Source organism: Salmo salar, chromosome ssa17 (genome assembly GCF_905237065.1).
Source record: "Salmo salar chromosome ssa17, Ssal_v3.1, whole genome shotgun sequence".
Taxonomy (NCBI): Eukaryota; Metazoa; Chordata; class Actinopteri; order Salmoniformes; family Salmonidae; genus Salmo; species Salmo salar.
The window spans coordinates 28,089,109-28,110,613 of record NC_059458.1 but is presented as its reverse complement, the minus strand read 5'-3'; the positions used below and the strand labels follow the sequence as shown (position 1 = coordinate 28,110,613).

The 21,505-nt window shown below is 44.3% G+C and overlaps 1 protein-coding gene across 16 annotated transcripts in view; it reads right to left on the bottom strand.

Annotated features, from left to right (window-relative positions):
- The window catches only part of LOC106592309 (leucine-rich repeat flightless-interacting protein 2), a 42,686-nt gene that overhangs the window by 19,031 nt on the left and 2,150 nt on the right, over positions 1-21,505 (bottom strand). For 4 of the 16 annotated variants that reach the window (XM_045699316.1, XM_045699319.1, XM_045699320.1 and 1 more), the window contains exons 2-4: positions 7,645-7,731; positions 5,329-5,376; positions 1,203-1,253 (exon numbers count right to left, since the gene is read on the bottom strand). In XM_045699316.1, coding sequence (XP_045555272.1) covers positions 1,203-1,253; positions 5,329-5,376; positions 7,645-7,731 — 186 coding nt within the window. Of the gene's footprint in view, positions 1-1,202; positions 1,254-1,366; positions 1,643-5,328; positions 5,377-6,877; positions 6,926-7,461; positions 7,480-7,644; positions 7,732-8,896; positions 9,602-21,505 lie in introns of those variants that run through there. The other 12 variants (XM_045699322.1, XM_045699330.1, XM_045699331.1 and 9 more) reach the window with 8 other exon arrangements.

Below are 21,505 nucleotides of genomic sequence, written 5' to 3'. Positions count from 1 at the left end.
AAGAGAGAGAAACAAAATAAGAATAGGGAAATGATTCCTCTGGAAAATTAACCCAACAGAGAGAGATAAAAATGTGTTTGGTCCCTTGTCAACTCCTTTGACAAGGGACCAAAACAAAAAGGCATGTTGTTATGTCTAGAGGCATTTCAGACATTCATTAGTGACAGTTATTATGACAAGGGAAGTGCGGTGACAATACAGCCGACAACCAGACCGTCCTGTTAAACCACGTTCACTGTCTGGGGTGTGCTGATAACCGCATACATGCCTTCCCGGCCAAAAGTCTACAGTTTCATTACCATAACAACTGTCTGTGTACCAGTGTTAACTTAGTCCTACTAGCCTAGCTTATATCCATGTAGTCTCGTTTGTTTGATAATGCCACAACTCTCAGTGTGTGAACCTTGTGTGTCTTCAAAAACCCTTTTTAATAGAAGACCTTCACCGTCAGTGATTCCATCATCATCACCTCAGATTTAAATAGAGGTGTTTTTCACACGACAGGTGGTGTTCTCACTTCAGGCGGGGTCCCATCGCCATATTGGGACGAGGCATGGAGGAGTTCCTTTAAAAAGGTAGAGAGAAAATCGCCCAGACTTTTGCAACGGTTAAACCACGTTTCAAAGGCCACATTCCAACTCTGATACCGGATACATGTACCGGAATGTTACCTCAGTCATGTGTAGTATCTCTGAGACATCATGACTTTTACAACCCGGACCGTCTCACTGCTGACATTCTTGATGTCATATATGAACAGTGGGAGTGCAATGAGCTGTGTGTTTTGTCAGGGCTCTATTCAGCCTGGATAGCTGAAGCGTTACAGATTCCAGATAGAAATGTAAAGCCGACATATGCAGCGCTTACGGTGAATGCAGTCTTCGCTAACGTGGGAATATTGCCTTTACTGCATCGATACAGATTGAATGGAGCTCTTAGTCTGTCCTATATACAGTAGGCCTTATACTACGAGATGTTAGAGAAGCAGGAAGTAGATATCATGTGGTCCTGTGTGGCTCAGTTGGTAGAGCATGGTGTTTGCAACGCCAGGGTTGTGGGTTCGATTCCCACGGGGGACCAGTACGGGGGGATTTTTTTTTTTAATGAAATGTATTCCCTACTGTAAGTTGCTCTGGATAAGAGCGTCTGCTAAATGACTAAAATGTAAAAATGTTAATAGGATCTCTTTGGTATATACTAACCCTAAGACTTCCTCGGCTCCCCACCGACATCCGTTCCTCATCGTCTGAGATCTGGGAGGGAAAGGAACACACAAACACACAACAATCAATCAATGCACATCATTGTGTATCATTGTGTGTTGTTCAGCTGTAGCAGTGGATTGAAGCTGCCCCTAGACACTGACCTAAGGACCAAAAGTTCCCATTTGAATCCTGTTCTGGTTTGGATTTGGAGAGGGTGAGCTGATCCTAGAGCTGTGTATAGAGGCAGCCTCTACCTCAGAGTGTTCCGCAATCATTAGTTATATACACAATAGCATATAGGGGAAAAAAGCACATGTTTGTCAGTCAGGCTGTATGAGGGGAGTCAGGCTGTATAATGGTGGAGAGGAGAAGACAGGAGTCAGGCAGGCTGTATAATGGTAGAGAGGAGAAGACAGGGAGAGTCAGGCAGGCTGTATAATGGTAGAGAGGAGAAGACAGGGAGAGTCAGGCAGGCTGTATAACGGTAGAGAGGATAAGACAGGGAGAGTCAGGCAGGCTGTATAACGGTAGAGAGGATAAGACAGGGAGAGTCAGGCAGGCTGTATAACGGTAGAGAGGATAAGACAGGGAGAGTCAGGCAGGCTGTATAATGGTAGAGAGGAGAAGACAGGGAGAGTCAGGCAGGCTGTATAATGGTAGAGAGGGGAAGACAGGGAGAGTCAGGCAGGCTGTATAATGGTAGAGAGGAGAAGACAGGGAGAGTCAGGCAGGCTGTATAATGGTAGAGAGGAGAAGACAGGGAGAGTCAGGCAGGCTGTATAATGGTAGAGAGGAGAAGACAGGGAGAGTCAGGCAGGCTGTATAACGGTAGAGAGGATAAGACAGGGAGAGTCAGGCAGGCTGTATAACGGTAGAGAGGATAAGACAGGGAGAGTCAGGCAGGCTGTATAACGGTAGAGAGGATAAGACAGGGAGAGTCAGGCAGGCTGTATAATGGTAGAGAGGAGAAGACAGGGAGAGTCAGGCAGGCTGTATAATGGTAGAGAGGGGAAGACAGGGAGAGTCAGGCAGGCCGTATAATGGTAGAGAGGAGAAGACAGGGAGAGTCAGGCAGGCTGTATAATGGTAGAGAGGAGAAGACAGGGAGAGTCAGGCAGGCTGTATAATGGTAGAGAGGATAAGACAGGGAGAGTCAGGCAGGCTGTATAATGGTAGAGAGGGGAAGACAGGGAGAGTCAGGCAGGCTGTATAACGGTAGAGAGGATAAGACAGGGAGAGTCAGGCAGGCTGTATAATGGTAGAGAGGGGAAGACAGGGAGAGTCAGGCAGGCTGTATAACGGTAGAGAGGGGAAGACAGGGAGAGTCAGGCAGGCCGTATAATGGTAGAGAGGATAAGACAGGGAGAGTCAGGCAGGCTGTATAATGGTAGAGAGGGGAAGACAGGGAGAGTCAGGCAGGCTGTATAACGGTAGAGAGGATAAGACAGGGAGAGTCAGGCAGGCTGTATAATGGTAGAGAGGAGAAGACAGGGAGAGTCAGGCAGGCTGTATAACGGTAGAGAGGAGAAGACAGGGAGAGTCAGGCAGGCTGTATAATGGTAGAGAGGAGAAGACAGGGAGAGTCAGGCAGGCTGTATAACGGTAGAGAGGATAAGACAGGGAGAGTCAGGCAGGCTGTATAATGGTAGAGAGGATAAGACAGGGAGAGTCAGGCAGGCTGTATAACGGTAGAGAGGATAAGACAGGGAGAGTCAGGCAGGCTGTATAACGGTAGAGAGGATAAGACAGGGAGAGTCAGGCAGGCCGTATAATGGTAGAGAGGGGAAGACAGGGAGAGTCAGGCAGGCTGTATAACGGTAGAGAGGATAAGACAGGGAGAGTCAGGCAGGCTGTATAATGGTAGAGAGGATAAGACAGGGAGAGTCAGGCAGGCCGTATAATGGTAGAGAGGGGAAGACAGGGAGAGTCAGGCAGGCTGTATAATGGTAGAGAGGATAAGACAGGGAGAGTCAGGCAGGCTGTATAACGGTAGAGAGGATAAGACAGGGAGAGTCAGGCAGGCTGTATAATGGTAGAGAGGATAAGACAGGGAGAGTCAGGCAGGCCGTATAATGGTAGAGAGGATAAGACAGGGAGAGTCAGGCAGGCTGTATAACGGTAGAGAGGATAAGACAGGGAGAGTCAGGCAGGCTGTATAACGGTAGAGAGGATAAGACAGGGAGAGTCAGGCAGGGGGTATAACGGTTGAGAGGAGAAGACAGGGAGAGTCAGGCAGGCCGTATAATGGTAGAGAGGAGAAGACAGGGAGAGTCAGGCAGGCTGTATAATGGTAGAGAGGAGAAGACAGGGAGAGTCAGGCAGGCTGTATAACGGTAGAGAGGATAAGACAGGGAGAGTCAGGCAGGCTGTATAACGGTAGAGAGGATAAGACAGGGAGAGTCAGGCAGGCTGTATAACGGTAGAGAGGAGAAGACAGGGAGAGTCAGGCAGGCTGTATAATGGTAGAGAGGGGAAGACAGGGAGAGTCAGGCAGGCCGTATAATGGTAGAGAGGAGAAGACAGGGAGAGTCAGGCAGGCTGTATAATGGTAGAGAGGAGAAGACAGGGAGAGTCAGGCAGGCTGTATAATGGTAGAGAGGGGAAGACAGGGAGAGTCAGGCAGGCTGTATAATGGTAGAGAGGAGAAGACAGGGAGAGTCAGGCAGGCTGTATAATGGTAGAGAGGAGAAGACAGGGAGAGTCAGGCAGGCTGTATAATGGTAGAGAGGGGAAGACAGGGAGAGTCAGGCAGGCCGTATAATGGTAGAGAGGAGAAGACAGGGAGAGTCAGGCAGGCTGTATAACGGTAGAGAGGAGAAGACAGGGAGAGTCAGGCAGGCTGTATAATGGTAGAGAGGAGAAGACAGGGAGAGTCAGGCAGGCTGTATAATGGTAGAGAGGGGAAGACAGGGAGAGTCAGGCAGGCTGTATAACGGTAGAGAGGAGAAGACAGGGAGAGTCAGGCAGGCTGTATAATGGTAGAGAGGGGAAGACAGGGAGAGTCAGGCAGGCTGTATAATGGTAGAGAGGGGAAGACAGGGAGAGTCAGGCAGGCTGTATAATGGTAGAGAGGAGAAGACAGGAGTCAGGCAGGCTGTATAATGGTAGAGAGGAGAAGACAGGAGTCAGGCAGGCTGTATAATGGTAGAGAGGGGAAGACAGGGAGAGTCAGGCAGGCCGTATAATGGTAGAGAGGGGAAGACAGGGAGAGTCAGGCAGGCCGTATAATGGTAGAGAGGGGAAGACAGGGAGAGTCAGGCAGGCTGTATAATGGTAGAGAGGGGAAGACAGGGAGAGTCAGGCAGGCTGTATAATGGTAGAGAGGATAAGACAGGGAGAGTCAGGCAGGCTGTATAACGGTAGAGAGGATAAGACAGGGAGAGTCAGGCAGGCTGTATAATGGTAGAGAGGGGAAGACAGGGAGAGTCAGGCAGGCTGTATAATGGTAGAGAGGGGAAGACAGGGAGAGTCAGGCAGGCTGTATAATGGTAGAGAGGGGAAGACAGGGAGAGTCAGGCAGGCTGTATAATGGTAGAGAGGAGAAGACAGGGAGAGTCAGGCAGGCTGTATAATGGTAGAGAGGAGAAGACAGGGAGAGTCAGGCAGGCTGTATAATGGTAGAGAGGGGAAGACAGGGAGAGTCAGGCAGGCTGTATAACGGTAGAGAGGGGAAGACAGGGAGAGTCAGGCAGGCTGTATAATGGTAGAGAGGGGAAGACAGGGAGAGTCAGGCAGGCTGTATAATGGTAGAGAGGGGAAGACAGGGAGAGTCAGGCAGGCTGTATAACGGTAGAGAGGGGAAGACAGGGAGAGTCAGGCAGGCCGTATAATGGTAGAGAGGGGAAGACAGGGAGAGTCAGGCAGGCTGTATAACGGTAGAGAGGATAAGACAGGGAGAGTCAGGCAGGCTGTATAACGGTAGAGAGGATAAGACAGGGAGAGTCAGGCAGGCTGTATAATGGTAGAGAGGGGAAGACAGGGAGAGTCAGGCAGGCCGTATAATGGTAGAGAGGGGAAGACAGGGAGAGTCAGGCAGGCTGTATAACGGTAGAGAGGAGAAGACAGGGAGAGTCAGGCAGGCTGTATAATGGTAGAGAGGAGAAGACAGGGAGAGGATACAGACCGACGTGTGTCTCCGTGAAGGACGGGAGGAGTACCTCTCACTCTCCTCCTGGAAGGCCCGGAAGGAAAGAGGAAAAGAAAGTACCCGGTTAGAGGTCAGGAGGAAAGGTCAAGGGGGAAGTGGTTCTGGTTCTGCCACCAGATGTGGATTTTATAGACAAAGACCAAACAAAAACACAATCTTCACAGGGCAAAACTGGATTGGTTTTGGGAACACTGGGGCTGGGCTGGGGTTATTTCCATTTCCATTCCTGTCAGTTGACCTGGATATAGAACATCTCCAATTGACTGAAATTGAAATGGAATCAAACCCATATCTGGACATGACATGACACTGCATGCGTTTATTTACAGTACACTACTTATGCATTCCCTGGCCTCTCTACTCTGATGCAGGCAGACAGCCACTGGTAAGACAAGCCCAGAGAGAGGTGGGGGTGGAGTGAGGAGGGTCTACTGTAAACTCCTAGGTCATGTGACATGGGTTTAATCCTCCCGCTGGGTTGTCATGGCGATCCCAGTACCGTGAAAAGGGTTTAACCCCTGTCAGATGGCATGGGACACCCCCGTAGCGGTACAGGATCTAGTGAAATGAGGATCAACTCTGCCCCTGTCTGGTCTGGTTCACGATAGACCTTTAAAAGCACACATGCTGCCCTTGTGCTGCCTGAGAGCACCTACACATGCCAAGCTACTAGGTCCAGCTATATCCAGGACAACTATGATATTATCAACAGGATGGGACATAGAAATAGAGAATACTAAACACATACATTGCACAACACAGGGGGTGTTGTGTTCAACACTGTGCATGCCTCACATTTACTTAACACTTCCTTGATGCAGGCGATGCAAACAATGCACTGTACACAATGCAAACACTACTACTACCTAGGGTTTGCAGTAAGCTGTTTCAACAGACAGTATATATTATATTACCAGTGTGCAGTAAGCTGTTTCAATAGACAGTATATATTATATTACCAGTGTGCAGTAAGCTGTTTCAACAGACAGTATATATTATATTACCAGTGTGCAGTAAGCTGTTTCAACAGACAGTATATATTATATTACCAGTGTGCAGTAAGCTGTTTCAACAGACAGTATATATTATATTACCAGTGTGCAGTAAGCTGTTTCAACAGACAGTATATATTATATTACCAGTGTGCAGTAAGCTGTTTCAACAGACAGTATATATTATATTACCAGTGTGCAGTAAGCTGTTTCAATAGACAGTATATATTATATTACCAGTGTGCAGTAAGCTGTTTCAATAGACAGTATATATTATATTACCAGTGTGCAGTAAGCTGTTTCAATAGACAGTATATATTATATTACCAGTGTGCAGTAAGCTGTTTCAATAGACAGTATATATTATATTACCAGTGTGCAGTAAGCTGTTTCAATAGACAGTATATATTATATTACCAGTGTGCAGTAAGCTGTTTCAATACACAGTATATATTATATTATCAGAGTCATCATGCAGTCACAGCAGTCTAGCAGAAACTAGCAGGGATCTTATACTGCAGTACACGTCCTACCATCCACTGCTCAATGTGGCCCCATTTGTTGTCCAGACCATAGTATTTCTGGGGGCGGAGAGGAGAGGGCAGGAAGAGGAAACCAGAGGAAGGAAGACATTAGAAAGGAAAGACAAGGAAATGGAAAGAGATAAAAGCGACTTGTTTTTTAACAGTGCTGAACCCAAATAATCGTACGTTAGACAAAAGACACACACAGCGAGTGATTTGATTTAGGTCAAGGGATTTGAAAGACACATTCATTGATCTTTGATCTGACAGCGACAGCTAGCATTCAGATGCCAATAGGAGTGAAACGTGAACAGGAAAGAGAGAAGGAGAAAATTTGAAGCAAGGAGGCCTACCTTCTGGCTTTGATACACCTAAAACAAAATGGAGGCCTACCTTCTGATTTTGACACACCTAAAACAAAATGGAGGCCTACCTTCTGGCTTTGATACACCTAAAACAAAATGGAGGCCTACCTTCTGACTTTGATACACCTAAAACAAAATGGAGGCCTACCTTCTGGCTTTGATACACCTAAAACAAAATGGAGGCCTACCTTCTGACTTTGATACACCTAAAACAAAATGGAGGCCTACCTTTTGGCTTTGATACATCTAAAACAACATGGTGGACAGAAGGAGCAGGACACCACGGAGAAGAGAAGGCAGGACAATAGAAAGACAGTAGGTTAGGACATGTTGTTAGTATGGAAGACGAACAGGTTTTTGGTAATGTATATTACCACTGTGCAGAGGTGTGTGTGTGTGTGTGTGTGACACCTCTTTCTGCTGTCTCTCCAGTTCCTTCATGCGTATCTCCCGTGCCTCTGCTCTGGCCGCCCGCTTCGCTGCCAGTCTCGCCTCAGCCTGAAGAAGACACAGACAGAGAAAGACAATATACATTCAACAGGGTGTATGTATAACAGTCAAATCAAAGCAGACCATACAATATTCCATGGTCTCTAATCAGTATCTCTGCAATGACTACCATTACTGCTAGCGTTAGCGTAAAACATAAAGCTCAGTAAGCCCATTAGGTAAAGATGACACATTGAGCCGTGCTGCCATCAAATAAGTAATAATTTACATGGAAACAGTTTATGAAATAATAGTTCATTATTAAGTTCCAAATGAGAGGGAAGCGTTACCATAGCAGCTAAGAGTGAGGGACTGGGAGCTTGGTGTTGAGGCTGTGGTTCCTGTCTTTCTGTTAGTGTTTACTATGCAGCTAGCTGGCTAATATAGCTTGAAACAAGCCTTTGAAGTTAAATTAGATTAGAGTGCTTTTAAGTCTGCCCGTCCTCAATAACCTTTAGCATTTGGTTATCAATGCTGCTGTGATCTCGTCACTCGTTTCATTGTTTAAGAGAAGACCATGGTGACCAAAAGTCATGATTCTGAGCTGATTGCTGTATAGGTTCCACTCAGGTAATCCACTTATTCTAATACGCTGTACGATATAATATTTGTAAAATAAAAAAATCACATTTATTTAACTAAGCAAGTCAGTTAAGAACAAATTCTTATTTACAATGACGGCCTATTGGGGAACAGTGGGTTAACTGCCTTGTTCAGGGGCAGAACGACAGATTTTTACCTTGTCAGCTCGGGGATTCAATTTAGCAACCTTTTGGTTACTGGCCCAATGCTCTAACCACTAGGCTACCTGCCACCCCATATTATTGTTATCGTATTATTATTATTATATTATTCTAAACATAGAACAAAATGATTTGATACGTATGATCAGTCTTTTCTAGCTTCGCTTCAGTCTTTTCCACACACACACACACACACACACACACACACACACACACACACACACACACACACACACACACACACACACACACACAACAACAACCGTTTTAATATCATCAGCTGATATCTGGTCTGGTGACACAGAGCTTCCAGACCAGCTATCAGAGGTCATGATTGCATCACCAAAAATGAATAAGGTCCCGAGTTGTTCAGTGAAAGCTGAGATCAGGGCCCCAAAATAAAATACTAAACAAATCACTGGCTATCTTACCTTCAACTGAGAAACTGCAGACAGAAAATCCATTCAGGACAGAAATCCACTGCTTTAAGATTGTCTCTCTAATTCCACAACCAAACCATACGAGAACGGCTTTCACTTTCTAGTTCACCACTGAAGTGGCCTTTAGGAAACATATGCACCCGTTTACAGCTTCTACCACAATCTTCAATCACAAGAATAAAAGTGATTCTGAAAAACGCAGGAGTAGCTGCAGCCACAAGAGGGGAGTGTTCCCTATGTAGTTTTATTACTGAGAGAGGCTGTGGATGAGCCAGCATTTCTGTCTGGGCACTGGTGAGGACACACCCACCCTCACTCTGACCGTAACAACACTGCTTCCCCTAGCAACAGCCGAGCCTACAACCAAGTACATCTGATTCCCTTTAAAACATATTCAAATAATCAGATTCCACATTTTGATGTCCATGTCATCTTTAATGCTTGTTTCGTTGTCTATTTGCAGAAGAGATCAAATCCGTAAAATCATTTTAGGATTCAATGGCACCGTTCCAGTTCATACTCTTAATCTGAATGTGTATTAGTACTGTGAAGAGAAGAGGGCAGTGGCATAAGGCCAGGCAGTGCTGGCAATGTGTATGCACTAGGGCCTTTGGCTATGGGGGGCCTGCAAACTCTCACTATCAAGTGTTGCATTGGCCTTCTAGGTATCTGCATAGCAGGCCCTAAATTTGTACACTATAGACCATTGCAAAAGTCATCATGTTGTTTAACTGAAAGATGGGCCTACATGTCATTTGCACAGCAACACATCCCAGTCATGGTAATTTGTAACTTTTTTTTATTTATTATATTTGAATGTATTGATGACTAGTACATCTATTTGGTTCACATAACAAACCTCAACGAACAGTTCCAATGTTATTTGTTATTGTTGTGCAAAGACTGCTGGCAAATATGCAAATACTGTTCAATAATATTCTAGAGGAGATTCAGAGGCATGGCTTATTGAGGGCGTGGCTTTCAATTAGTTATTTTTGGCCACCCGGAAGTGTGAATGTCTTTCCAGTTCATCTGGTCTGTTCACTTTCAATTACTGTTGTGAATTGTGATGGGAAGCCAAGTGATAATTTTGTTCATACAGGCCTGTGAAGATTTAGTCACGCCACTGGAAGAGGGTGTAACTATAGAGATCATCAGGCTACTGAAGGGCTCACTTCTGCCTAACTACAACACTGACAAAGGTAAATGGAATACCAGTCTGCTAGTTGAGGCTGGTGCTTTATGTTAGCCTGGAAAGGCCTTGATCCAGTCGGGCCTGTTTTTCCCATTGTGTTTGTTTCACAGCTCGTTGAGAGGACGGAGATAGTAATCAGCACACAGGAAACCGTTTGAGCAGCAACACTGCAAAACTGTTTGTAAATGAACACAGGCTGTTAAAGCCCCAGTGCCATCAAAAACATGATTAATTTCCTGTGTTTTATATCTATTTCCACACGATGAGGTTGGAATAATACTGTCAAATTGTGAAAATTATGATAATGCCCTTTTAGTGTAAGAGTTGTTTAAAAAGACCGCCTGAAATCGCAGCCTGCCTCAGGCAATAAATGACTTAATAGACCAATAAGAAAGAGGGTTCCAAACCCCCCTGCCAATAACATCTAGTTTTAACTAACAGACCACTCCCAGACAGTCCTATAATTGTTATTGCTTGAGAAATTGCTCTTTGCTAAAAAAAAAGAAGCTATTTTTGTTTATTTTTGACCATTTTGATTGAAAACCATGACAGGAAGGTACTTAATTGTTACCCAGACATGATTTAATATTGAGATAAAAATGGCTGCATTGGACCTTTAACATGAATTGAACAGGATGAAATGTAACTAAATTATAATTTTTTTTAAACCTTTATTTAGTTAGGCAAGTCAGTTAAGTAAGAACAAATTCTTAATTACAATGACGGCCTACCCGGGCCAATTGTGCACCGCCCTATGGGACTCCCAATCACAGCCAGATGTGATGCAACCTGGATTTGAACCACGGACTGCAGTGACACCTTTTACACTGAGATGCAGGGCCTTAGACCGCAGCGCCACTCAGGAGCCCACTTAGGAGCAATCTTAATGTTCTCACTCCAAGAAATGTTCTCACTCCAAGAAATGTTCTCACTCCAAGAGAGCTAGTGGTGCAAAGCATTCAACAACATCACGTTAACAATCCAAAACGAAACAGAAAATAGAACCTGGATCAGAATGCCAGCCAAGCCAGTAAACAAACCAAACTCAAGAAATGAAGGAAAATGCAATAACCACTAAAGGTATTTATCTTCACTAAAATGTGAAGCAAAGAGCTATTACTAACTAATTACAACCACATGTGACTGCATTGCTGTGTGCCTATTGCCTCAAGCAGTCAAGAACCTGCAGAGAGAGAACTGAGAGACTGAGGCAAGGATTCAATCTGGCTTGGCTGTTGGAGAGAAGTGAAATAGCTTGGATGCTGCCTTGAGACTGAGACACATGGGTTATTCATTAGTAACAAGCAGCATTCCACGCTGTGAGTCTCAGGCTCATAGTCTCACATTGAGCGTCACTGGTATAGTACGGTGGCCTCATTGGGTCAAAAGACTGCAGCACTATTCAGGAGATTAGGATACAGGATTACGTCAGGGTAGATTAGGCAGGTAAGCCTGGTGAGACTCAGTCCGGTTCATGGGCCTTCACTGTGAAGAAATCATATGGCAGCCTGCCCAGCCCAACCTGCCTTACAGCTTGCCTGGTCTGCCTGTCAACAGAGACCGATGAGGAGGGTGGAGGTCTGGGGCTGCCTGTCAACAGAGACCGATGAGGAGGGTGGAGGTCTGGGGCTGCCTGTCAACAGAGACCGATGAGGAGGGTGGAGGTCTGGGGCTGCCTGTCAACAGAGACCGATGAGGAGGGTGGAGGTCTGGGGCTGCCTGTCAACAGAGACCGATGAGGAGGGTGGAGGTCTGGGGCTGCCTGTCAACAGAGACCGATGAGGAGGGTGGAGGTCTGGGGCTGCCTGTCAACAGAGACCGATGAGGAGGGTGGAGGTCTGGGGCTGCCTGTCAACAGAGACCGATGAGGAGGGTGGAGGTCTGGGGCTGCCTGTCAACAGAGACCGATGAGGAGGGTGGAGGTCTGGGGCTGCCTGTCAACAGAGACCGATGAGGAGGGTGGAGGTCTGGGGCTGCCTGTCAACAGAGACCGATGAGGAGGGTGGAGGTCTGGGGATGCCTGTCAACAGAGACCGATGAGGAGGGTGGTCTGGGGCTGCCTGTCAACAGAGACCGATGAGGAGGGTGGTCTGGGGCTGCCTGTCAACAGAGACCGATGAGGAGGGTGGAGGTCTGGGGCTGCCTGTCAACAGAGACCGATGAGGAGGGTGGTCTGGGGCTGCTTGTCAACAGAGACCGATGAGGAGGGTGGAGGTCTGGGGCTGCCTGTCAACAGAGACCGATGAGGAGGGTGGAGGTCTGGGGATGCCTGTCAACAGAGACCGATGAGGAGGGTGGTCTGGGGCTGCCTGTCAACAGAGACCGATGAGGAGGGTGGTCTGGGGCTGCCTAGGCAAGTGTAGACCATATCAGAGTCAGCATCGTGGATCATTTCAGACACTCATTCACATCCTAGCCTGCCTTAAAGCTGTAATATGTCACTTTTTGAGTGACACAACCAAATTCACAGAGAAATGTGAGTTATAGATCTGTCATTTTCATTGAAAGCAATATACAGGGGGTATCGGTACCGAGTCAATGTGTGGGGGTACAAGTTAGTCGAGGTAATTGAGGTAATATGTACATGTAGGTAGGGGTAAAGTGACTATGCATCGATAATAAACAGCGAGTAGCAGCAGCTTAAAAAAAGGGGGGGAGGTGGGGGTCAATGCAAATAGTCGGGGTAGCCAATTTTCTTGCTGTTCAGCAGTCTTATGGCTCGGGGGAAGAAGCTGTTAAGAAGCCTTTTGTACCTCCGTAGTGTCATTTTAACCACTAGGGTTGTGAAACTAAGTGGATCTATGGAAATATCACCACTAAATCAAATTCATGTGTAGGGACATGTGACAATAAAGTGAATGACTAACTTAACAGAACTTATATCATTTCATTGGGGCAAAAAGTAATGGAAGAGGAACCTGTGAAAATGGTGTCTCTACTTCAAGCCATAACTGTATATCTCTGGTTATGTTGGATCCCGTATTGCAGGCCTATATACAGGACAGAAATACCAGAAATATAATCCATCCCCTTCGAGACAAAACACTCCCCCAGTTTATTTTTTCATTGAACCTTTATTTAACTAGGCAAGTCAGTTAAGAACAAATTCTTATTTACAATGACGGCCTACCCCGGACGACACTGGGCCAATTGTGCGCTGCCCTATGGGACTCCCAATCACAGCCGCATGTGATACAGCCTGGATTCGAACCAAGGACTGTAGTGACGCCTCTTGCACTGAGATGCAGTGCCTTAGACCGCTGCGTCACTCGCGAGTCCAATTCTTAAAGACAGCTTTGATAAAGCTAGCCACTGGTCAGTACTATTAGAGGCCTGGAAGCTTGCACTAGTCGGCTGGGACAGCAGCAGCTCCCATCCAGAGCAGACCTCATGGAGGCTTAAAAGCAGAACAGCGTTGTAACTCCAGATGTTTTCCTTCCCCAGTGTCAAGACCTTCACAGGCATGATGCATCCCTACGGATCTATTCATAGCCAGGCTCTCTGAGTGAGAGGAGAGGGAGGGGCCACCTCAACACTTACTGGAAAAGAAAGTCTCTTGGAAGTTATTCAGTGCACTCCTCTCATAGGGGCAAATCCTAACTTCCCGTTAAGACAAAATTCTCTGTTCTGCCATTGACCTCAATGAAAGTTAGGCTTCGCCCCATCATGAACACATAAGTGCAGGAAAATGTGATCATTATAAATGGTTGATCACTTTAACCTAAATAGTTTAGTAAAAGCGTAATGCACTGTACTGTATAGTACATTCTTGTCTCACGCTGTGCTCATGAGGCCTTGCTGGGGGGCAGAGTAGAGGTTCCCATTCAGGTGTGTTGTGACAACAGCATAATACTATAAAAGTACATTCTAGTCTCATGATGTATTGAAGCAGTAGTCCTATTTGGGGGTTGAGCACTTAGCTTGGAGTTTTCTGGGGTGTTTTGAGACTAATGTCCGTCCAGAGAACACATGGTGTCTGTCTGTCTGATACATCACCGTACAGGCCAGATGTCAGATGTTACTATGGAATACTGAAGTATAATTACAAGCATTTCATAAGTGTCAAAGGCTTTTATTGACAATTACATGAAGTTGATGCAAAGAGTCAATATTTGCAGTGTTGACCCTTCTTTTTCACGACCTCTGCAATCCGCCCTGGCTTGGTGTCAATTAACTTCTGGGCCACATCCTGACTGATGGCAGCCAATTCTTGCATAATCAATGCTTGGAGTTTGTCAGAATTTGTGGGTTTTTGTTTGTCCACCCGCCTCTTGAGGATTGACCACAATGGGATTAAGGTCTGGGGAGTTTCCTGGCCATGGACCCAAAATATTGATGTTTTGTTCCCTGAGCCACTTAGTTATCACATTTGCCTTATGGCAAGGTGCGCCATCATGCTAGAAAAGGCATTGTTCGTCACCAAACTGTTCCTGGATGGTTGGGAGAAGTTGCTCTCGGAGGATGTGTTGGTACCATTCTTTATTCATGGCTGTGTTCTCAGGCAAAATTGTGAGTGAGCCCATTCCCTTGGCTGAGAAGCAACCCCACACATGAATGGTCTCAGGATGCTTTACTGTTGGCATGACACAGGACTGATGGTAGCGCTCACCTTGTCTTCTCCGGACAAGCGTTTTTCCAGATGCCCCAAACAATCAAAAGAGGATTCATCAGAGAAAATGACTTTACCCCAGTCCTCAGCAGTCCAATCCCTGTACCTTTTGCAGAATATCAGTCTGTCCCTGATGTTTTTCCTGGAGAGAAGTGGCTTCTTTGCTGCCCTTCTTGACACCAGGCCATCCTCCAAAAGTCTTCGCCTCACTGTGCGTGCAGATGCACTCACATCAGCCTGCTGCTATTCCTGAGCAAGCTCTGTACTGGTGGTTCCCCGATCCTGCAGCTGAATCAACTTTAGGAGACGGTCCTGGCGCTTGCTGGACTTTCTTGGGCGCCCTGAAGCCTTCTTCACAACAATTGAACCGCTCTCCTTGAAGTTCTTCATGATCCGATAAATGGTTGATTTAGGTGCAATCTTACTGGCAGCAATATCCTTGCCTGTGAAGCCCTTTTTGTGCAAAGCAATGATGACGGCACATGTTTCCTTCCAGGTAACCATGGTTGACAGAGGAAGAACAATGATTCCAAGCACCACCCTCCTTTTGAAGCTTCCAGTCTGTTATTCAAACTCAATCAGCATGACAGAGTGATCTCCAGCCTTGTCCTTTTGTGACAGGGCTGAAATGCAGTGGAAATGTTTTTTGGGGATTCAGTTCATTTGCATGGCAAAGAGGGACTTTGCAATTAATTGCAATTCATCTGATCACTCTTCATAACATTCTGGAGTATATGCAAAATGCCATCAATCAAACTGAGGCAGCAGACTTTGAAAATTAATATTTGTGTCATTCTCAAAACTTTTGGCCACGACTGTACATAGCAGCATTTTACTGTGATAATCTTCTTAGGAGGAGCCTCATGCAGAGATTTATGCACTTTGAAGAGCAGCAGACTGCTGTGTGTGTGTGTGTGTGTGTGTGTGTGTGTGTGTGTGTGTGTGTGTGTGTGTGTGTGTGTGTGTGTGTGTGCGCGCGCGCGCGTATGTTAGGCTCTTTAGACCATATTATAAAGACACTTAATGGCCAAAATGTCTCTGCTGTGATGCCCAACATGCTGATGAAAGTGAGGGGAGGGAGAAGGGTGGCAGTACAGTCACATCCTCTAATATCAACACAGTCAGGGAGGACAAGTTAAGAGAGCCGGTACATGTAGCAATGACTCCATGTTTCAGATATCTGGCATGCCTGTGTCGCTGTAAGCTAAGCAGTCCAACCTTTACGTTCACCTATCCCATCATTTCAGACAACAGTGACTACAGCACTTCATGGAAGGAAGGTCAGGCCTCTGACTCAGTAGATGTATTGAATCATGATGGCTGATGGGAGGTCAAAGGTAGCTGGAAGTCTAGACTAGTCGCCTGTTCATCACGCTTCACTAATCGCCTGCCACCTCACCCAACGCTACACAGCGACTTAAAAGTTCCAATGCAGTCGTTTTTATTTCAATATCAAATCATTTCTGGGTAACAATTAAGTACGCTACCGTGATTGTTTTTCAATTAAAATGTTCAAAAAGAAACTAAAATAGCTTCTCAGCAAAGAGCAATTTCTTTAGCAAGAATTTTGCTCAGACTGTCTTAGAGTGGTCTGGCTGGAGGAAAACTGAAAACTAGCTGTTATTGGCAGAGAGGTTTGGAACTCTCTTTCTTTTTGGTCTATTAACTAATTTACCGGTGATGTCAACAGGCAGGGCAAAACTCCATCCCACCAAAACAGGCTGAAATTTCAGGCGGTCCTCTCAGACTCGTTGGGAATCCCTTTTAGATGAAATGGGTCAAATACAGTTTGATTTGAGACATGATTAATGACTTAGCCAGAATACAGTAAAAGCTGGTTATTGTTGCCATGCCACTACTCCAGCAGTGATTAAAGCGCAGGTTCATGGTTTTCTTCATGAATCTTGTTCTGGAGGCAGCTCTGCAGAGTACTGGCACAGCCACAAAGTCATAGAATCTGATTTTAAACCTAACCCTAACCTTAACCCTAACCTTAACCAGACTGCTAACCCTAATGCTTAACCCTAACCTTAAATTAAGCACTTTTTTTGTTTTCAGGAATTTTTACAATATAGCCAATTTTGACTTTCCAGCTGGTCTATCTAAGGGGAAATTGCTCGGTTCTACCTTCAGGACAAGACTCATGACAATAAATGTCAACCTGCGATTAAAGCAGGATGTGGATGATGCTGAGAGGCTTAAGAGATGCAGGTCACTGGCATAGACACAGTCCAATCCCCTGGTGCAGAGGGGCTGCTGAGTGCTTTTACACACAAACACACACATGCACAGATCACATGCACACATATACACAAACACACACGCGCACACAAAAGTGGGGACACACACATGAACATGAACACACACCAATACACACATACATGTGCACCCAAGGGAACAGCTGTCAGCTTGCCCAGTAGGTCAGACTTCACCAGCTAGAACATGAAAGTCTGCCAAAAGCCCATCTCTTCCCCCTCACATATCCCCAACCCCACCATGGACCCCTGTACTGCCCCCCCCGCCCCTCAATTTTAATACTCGAGCTGTCTATCTGTTAATTCCTCCTAATTCCACAGGGACACACCCCCTAACATCATGTTTAACCATTGACTAAGGATTCTGAATCTGTCCTGTCTGTTATTTGTCCAACAACACCCTGGCACTAATGATATGACTAGCAGGTACCTGCTGAATATCACTGTCAAACAACACCCTGGCACTAATGATATGACTAGCAGGTACCTGCTGAATATCACTGTCAAACAACACCCTGGCACTAATGATATGACTAGCAGGTACCTGCTGAATATCACTGTCAAACAACACCCTGGCACTAATCATATGACTAGCAGGTACCTGCTGAATATCACTGGCATGACAGCAGAATGAGTTGATGACAACATCGTGCTCTGGGCCCTGGATTAATGATGTCTGTCTGTCATCTGCAGCTCTCAATGGTTTGTTATCACATGACTGGAGGCTTCAGGCCTCACTGCACTTGGTTTGGTTTGAGAGACACTTGACGTCTCATTGAGAACCATTTCCACTGAGCAACAGACTGGAGTATTATAGCGTCTTATCAGTGCCTTAGATTATAGTGTGTAGAGATGGGAGAGAGACAGGACTGGAGTAAGCATATTTTATATTGCAGTAGTTGGATTCAGAGCATTCCTGTGTGTGTGTGTTCAAAACAACCCCATATTCTGCTTAAGAACAGCTTTATAGCTTTGTCAACATTGTTATGAGGACGAGACTCACAGTGTATTATTATATTCCAGGATGACAACATCCCAACATCCCATTTCAGATCATATTCTCATTAGCATGCGGGTGGGAGTGTCTTCTGAAGGGCCTTCACATCATGTTGTCACTCATATGGTGACCAAGCCCTCCTCTGATGTCAGCACTAAACAAAACACTGCCTTCCTGGTTGCTTAGTTCCCACCACACCCATGATAACTAGGGACGTTTATGTGTTGAAGGATCTGACTAGTGGTTCTGACTGATAGAACCTTTCTGTGTTTCTGTACCGACACATATGATTCTTATTGCACATGGACTTATTAACCTGTATACTTCTTTATTTAGAAGAATGGCAGGGGACCAGGAGAGCATAACAAGCCCTTTGATATTTAGTGAGGATGTTTAGAACCTTTCAGGGGGAATATTATGGTCCACATAGTGAGGTTTTATTCATTCAGGTTTACAGACGTGGCTGATCAGAAAACCTACAGTACACCATTACACTGGTGAGTTGTTTTAGTATCACCAAGGACTGGGGTTACATGGTGATAAAATCAACCAGATGAAAATGAAAGAGCTGGGCTCTAGTGACATTTTGGAGGCCATTTGCAATGGGCACCGGGCGTGGCAAGTAAATATTTTCAACATGTTGTGGTCACTGGTCAACAGACTTCAGTCTATAGTTGGTGCGAAGCCTGTCCTTACAAATACTAGCCGGAGTCTCACTAGAGCCCTGGACTTTTTTATTTTAACCTTCATTTAACTAGGCAAGAACAAATTCTTATTTACAATGACAGCCTACCGGGGAACAGTGGGTTAACTGCCTTGTTCAGGGGGAGAACAACAGATTTTTACCTTGTCAGCTCAGGGATTTTATCCAGCAACCTTTCAGTTACTGGCCCAATGTTCTAACTACTAGGCTACCTGGCGCCAGACTTCAATATAGTATGATGACAAACAGTCTGTTGATCTCCCTATGATTGTATCCCCATCAACTTCTGATTGTGTTTCCTCCACCCAAAAAACATCTCACATCACACTCTGTGGCTCAGTAAGTAGAGCATGGTGCTTGCAATGCTAGGGTTGTGGGTTCGATTCCTGCTGAGATTGCCACATGAGAAGTGTTTAAAAGCGTCTGCTAAATTTGGATATTATATGATGTGGTTTACTTTATCGCCTGTCATTGGTCTGCACTGATTTGTTTTCACCTATCGTGTGACCTCAAATTGTTGTAAAGAGAGGAGACAAGGGGAGGAAGCCAGTTCAGACTCCCTCTCAGTATTGAGTTGCACCCCTCATTGCAGTATGACCTACATCTATCTTTTTCTCTCTCTTGCTCGCTCTTTCTCTCTCTCTCTTTCCTGCTTCTTTAATAAGCGTCATGGATAGATGATAGATGATTGATGGATAGATGAATAGGTGATAGATGATATATGATAGATTATAGATGATATATGTTAGGTGATAGATAATATATGATAGATTATAGATGATATATGTAAGGTGATAGATTATATATGTTAGGTGATAGATGATATGATAGATGAATAGATGATAGATGATATATGATAGATGATAGATGTTAGGTGATAGATGATAGATGAATAGATGATAGATGAATAGATGATAGATGATAGATGATATATATGATAGATGATAGATGATATATGTTAGGTGATAGATGATATATGATAGATCAATAGATGATAGATGATATATATGTTAGGTGATAGATGATATATGATAGATGATAGATGGATAGATAGGTGATAGATGATACATGTTAGGTGATAGATGATATATGATAGACGATAGATGGATAGATGATAGGTGATAGGTGATAGATGATATATGATAGATGATAGATGGATAGATGATAGGTGATAGATGATAGATGATAGATGGATAGATGATAGGTGAATAGATTATATATGATAGATGAATATATGATATATGATAGGTGATATATGATAGGTGATATATGATAGGTGATAGATGATATATATGTTAGGTGGTAGATGATATATGATAGATGAATAGATGATAGGTGATAGATTATATATGATAGGTGATAGATGATAGGTGACAGATGATAGGTGATAGATGATATATGATAAATGAATAGATGATATATGATAGATGAATATATGATATATGATAGGTGATATATGATATATGATAGGTGATATATGATAGGTGATAGATGATATATGATAGGTGATATATGATAGGTGATAGATGATATATATGTTAGGTGGTAGATGATATATGATAGATGATTAGATGATAGGTGATAGATTATATATGATAGATGATAGGTGATAGATGATAGGTGATATATGATAGATGATATATGATAGATGAATAGATGATATATGATAGATGAATATATGATATATGATAGGTGATATATGATATATGATAGGTGATATATGATAGGTGATAGATGATATATGTTAGGTGGTAGATGATATATGATAGGTGATAGATGATAGGTGATAGATGACAGGTGATAGATGACAGGTGATAGATGACAGGTGATAGATGACAGGTGATAGATGACAGGTGATAGATGACAGGTGATAGATGACCGGTGATAGATGACAGGTGATAGATGATCGGTGATAGATGATAGATGACAGGTGATAGATGACAGGTGATAGATGATAGGTTTGATAGGTTATTTACTTTTCTGCTCTTCTGCACACCAGTATTTCTACTTGCACATCATCATATGCTCATTTATCACTCCAGTGTTAATCTGCTAAATTGTAATTATTCGCTACTATGGCCTATTTGTTGCTTACCTCCTCATGCCTTTTGCACACACTGTATATAGACTTTCTTTTTTTCTACTGTGTCATTGACTTGTTTATTGTGTTATTGGCTTGTTTATTGTTTACTCCATGTGTAACTCTGTGTTGTTGTCTGTGTCACACTGCTTTGCTTTATCTTGGCCAGGTAGCAGTTGTAAATGAGAACTTGTTCTCAACTAGCCTACCTGGTTAAATAAAGGTGAACTAATAAAAAATAAAATAGGTGATAGATGATAGATGATAGGTGATAGATGATAGGTGATAGATGATAGGTGATAGGTGATAGATGATAGGTGATAGATGATAGGTGATAGATGATAGGTGATAGGTGATAGGTGATAGATGATAGGTGATAGATGATAGGTGATAGATGATAGGTGATAGGTGATAGGTGATAGGTGATAGATGATAGGTGATAGATGATAGGTGATAGGTGATAGGTGATAGGTGATAGGTGATAGATGATAGGTGATAGGTGATAGGTGATAGATGATAGGTGATAGGTGATAGGTGATAGGTGATAGATGATAGGTGATAGATGATAGGTGATAGGTGATAGGTGATAGGTGATAGATGATAGATGATAGATGATAGGTGATATATGATAGGTGATAGGTGATAGGTGATAGATGATAGGTGATAGGTGATAGGTGATAGGTGATAGGTGATAGGTGATAGATGATAGATGATAGATGATAGGTGATAGATGATAGGTGATAGATGATAGGTGATAGGTG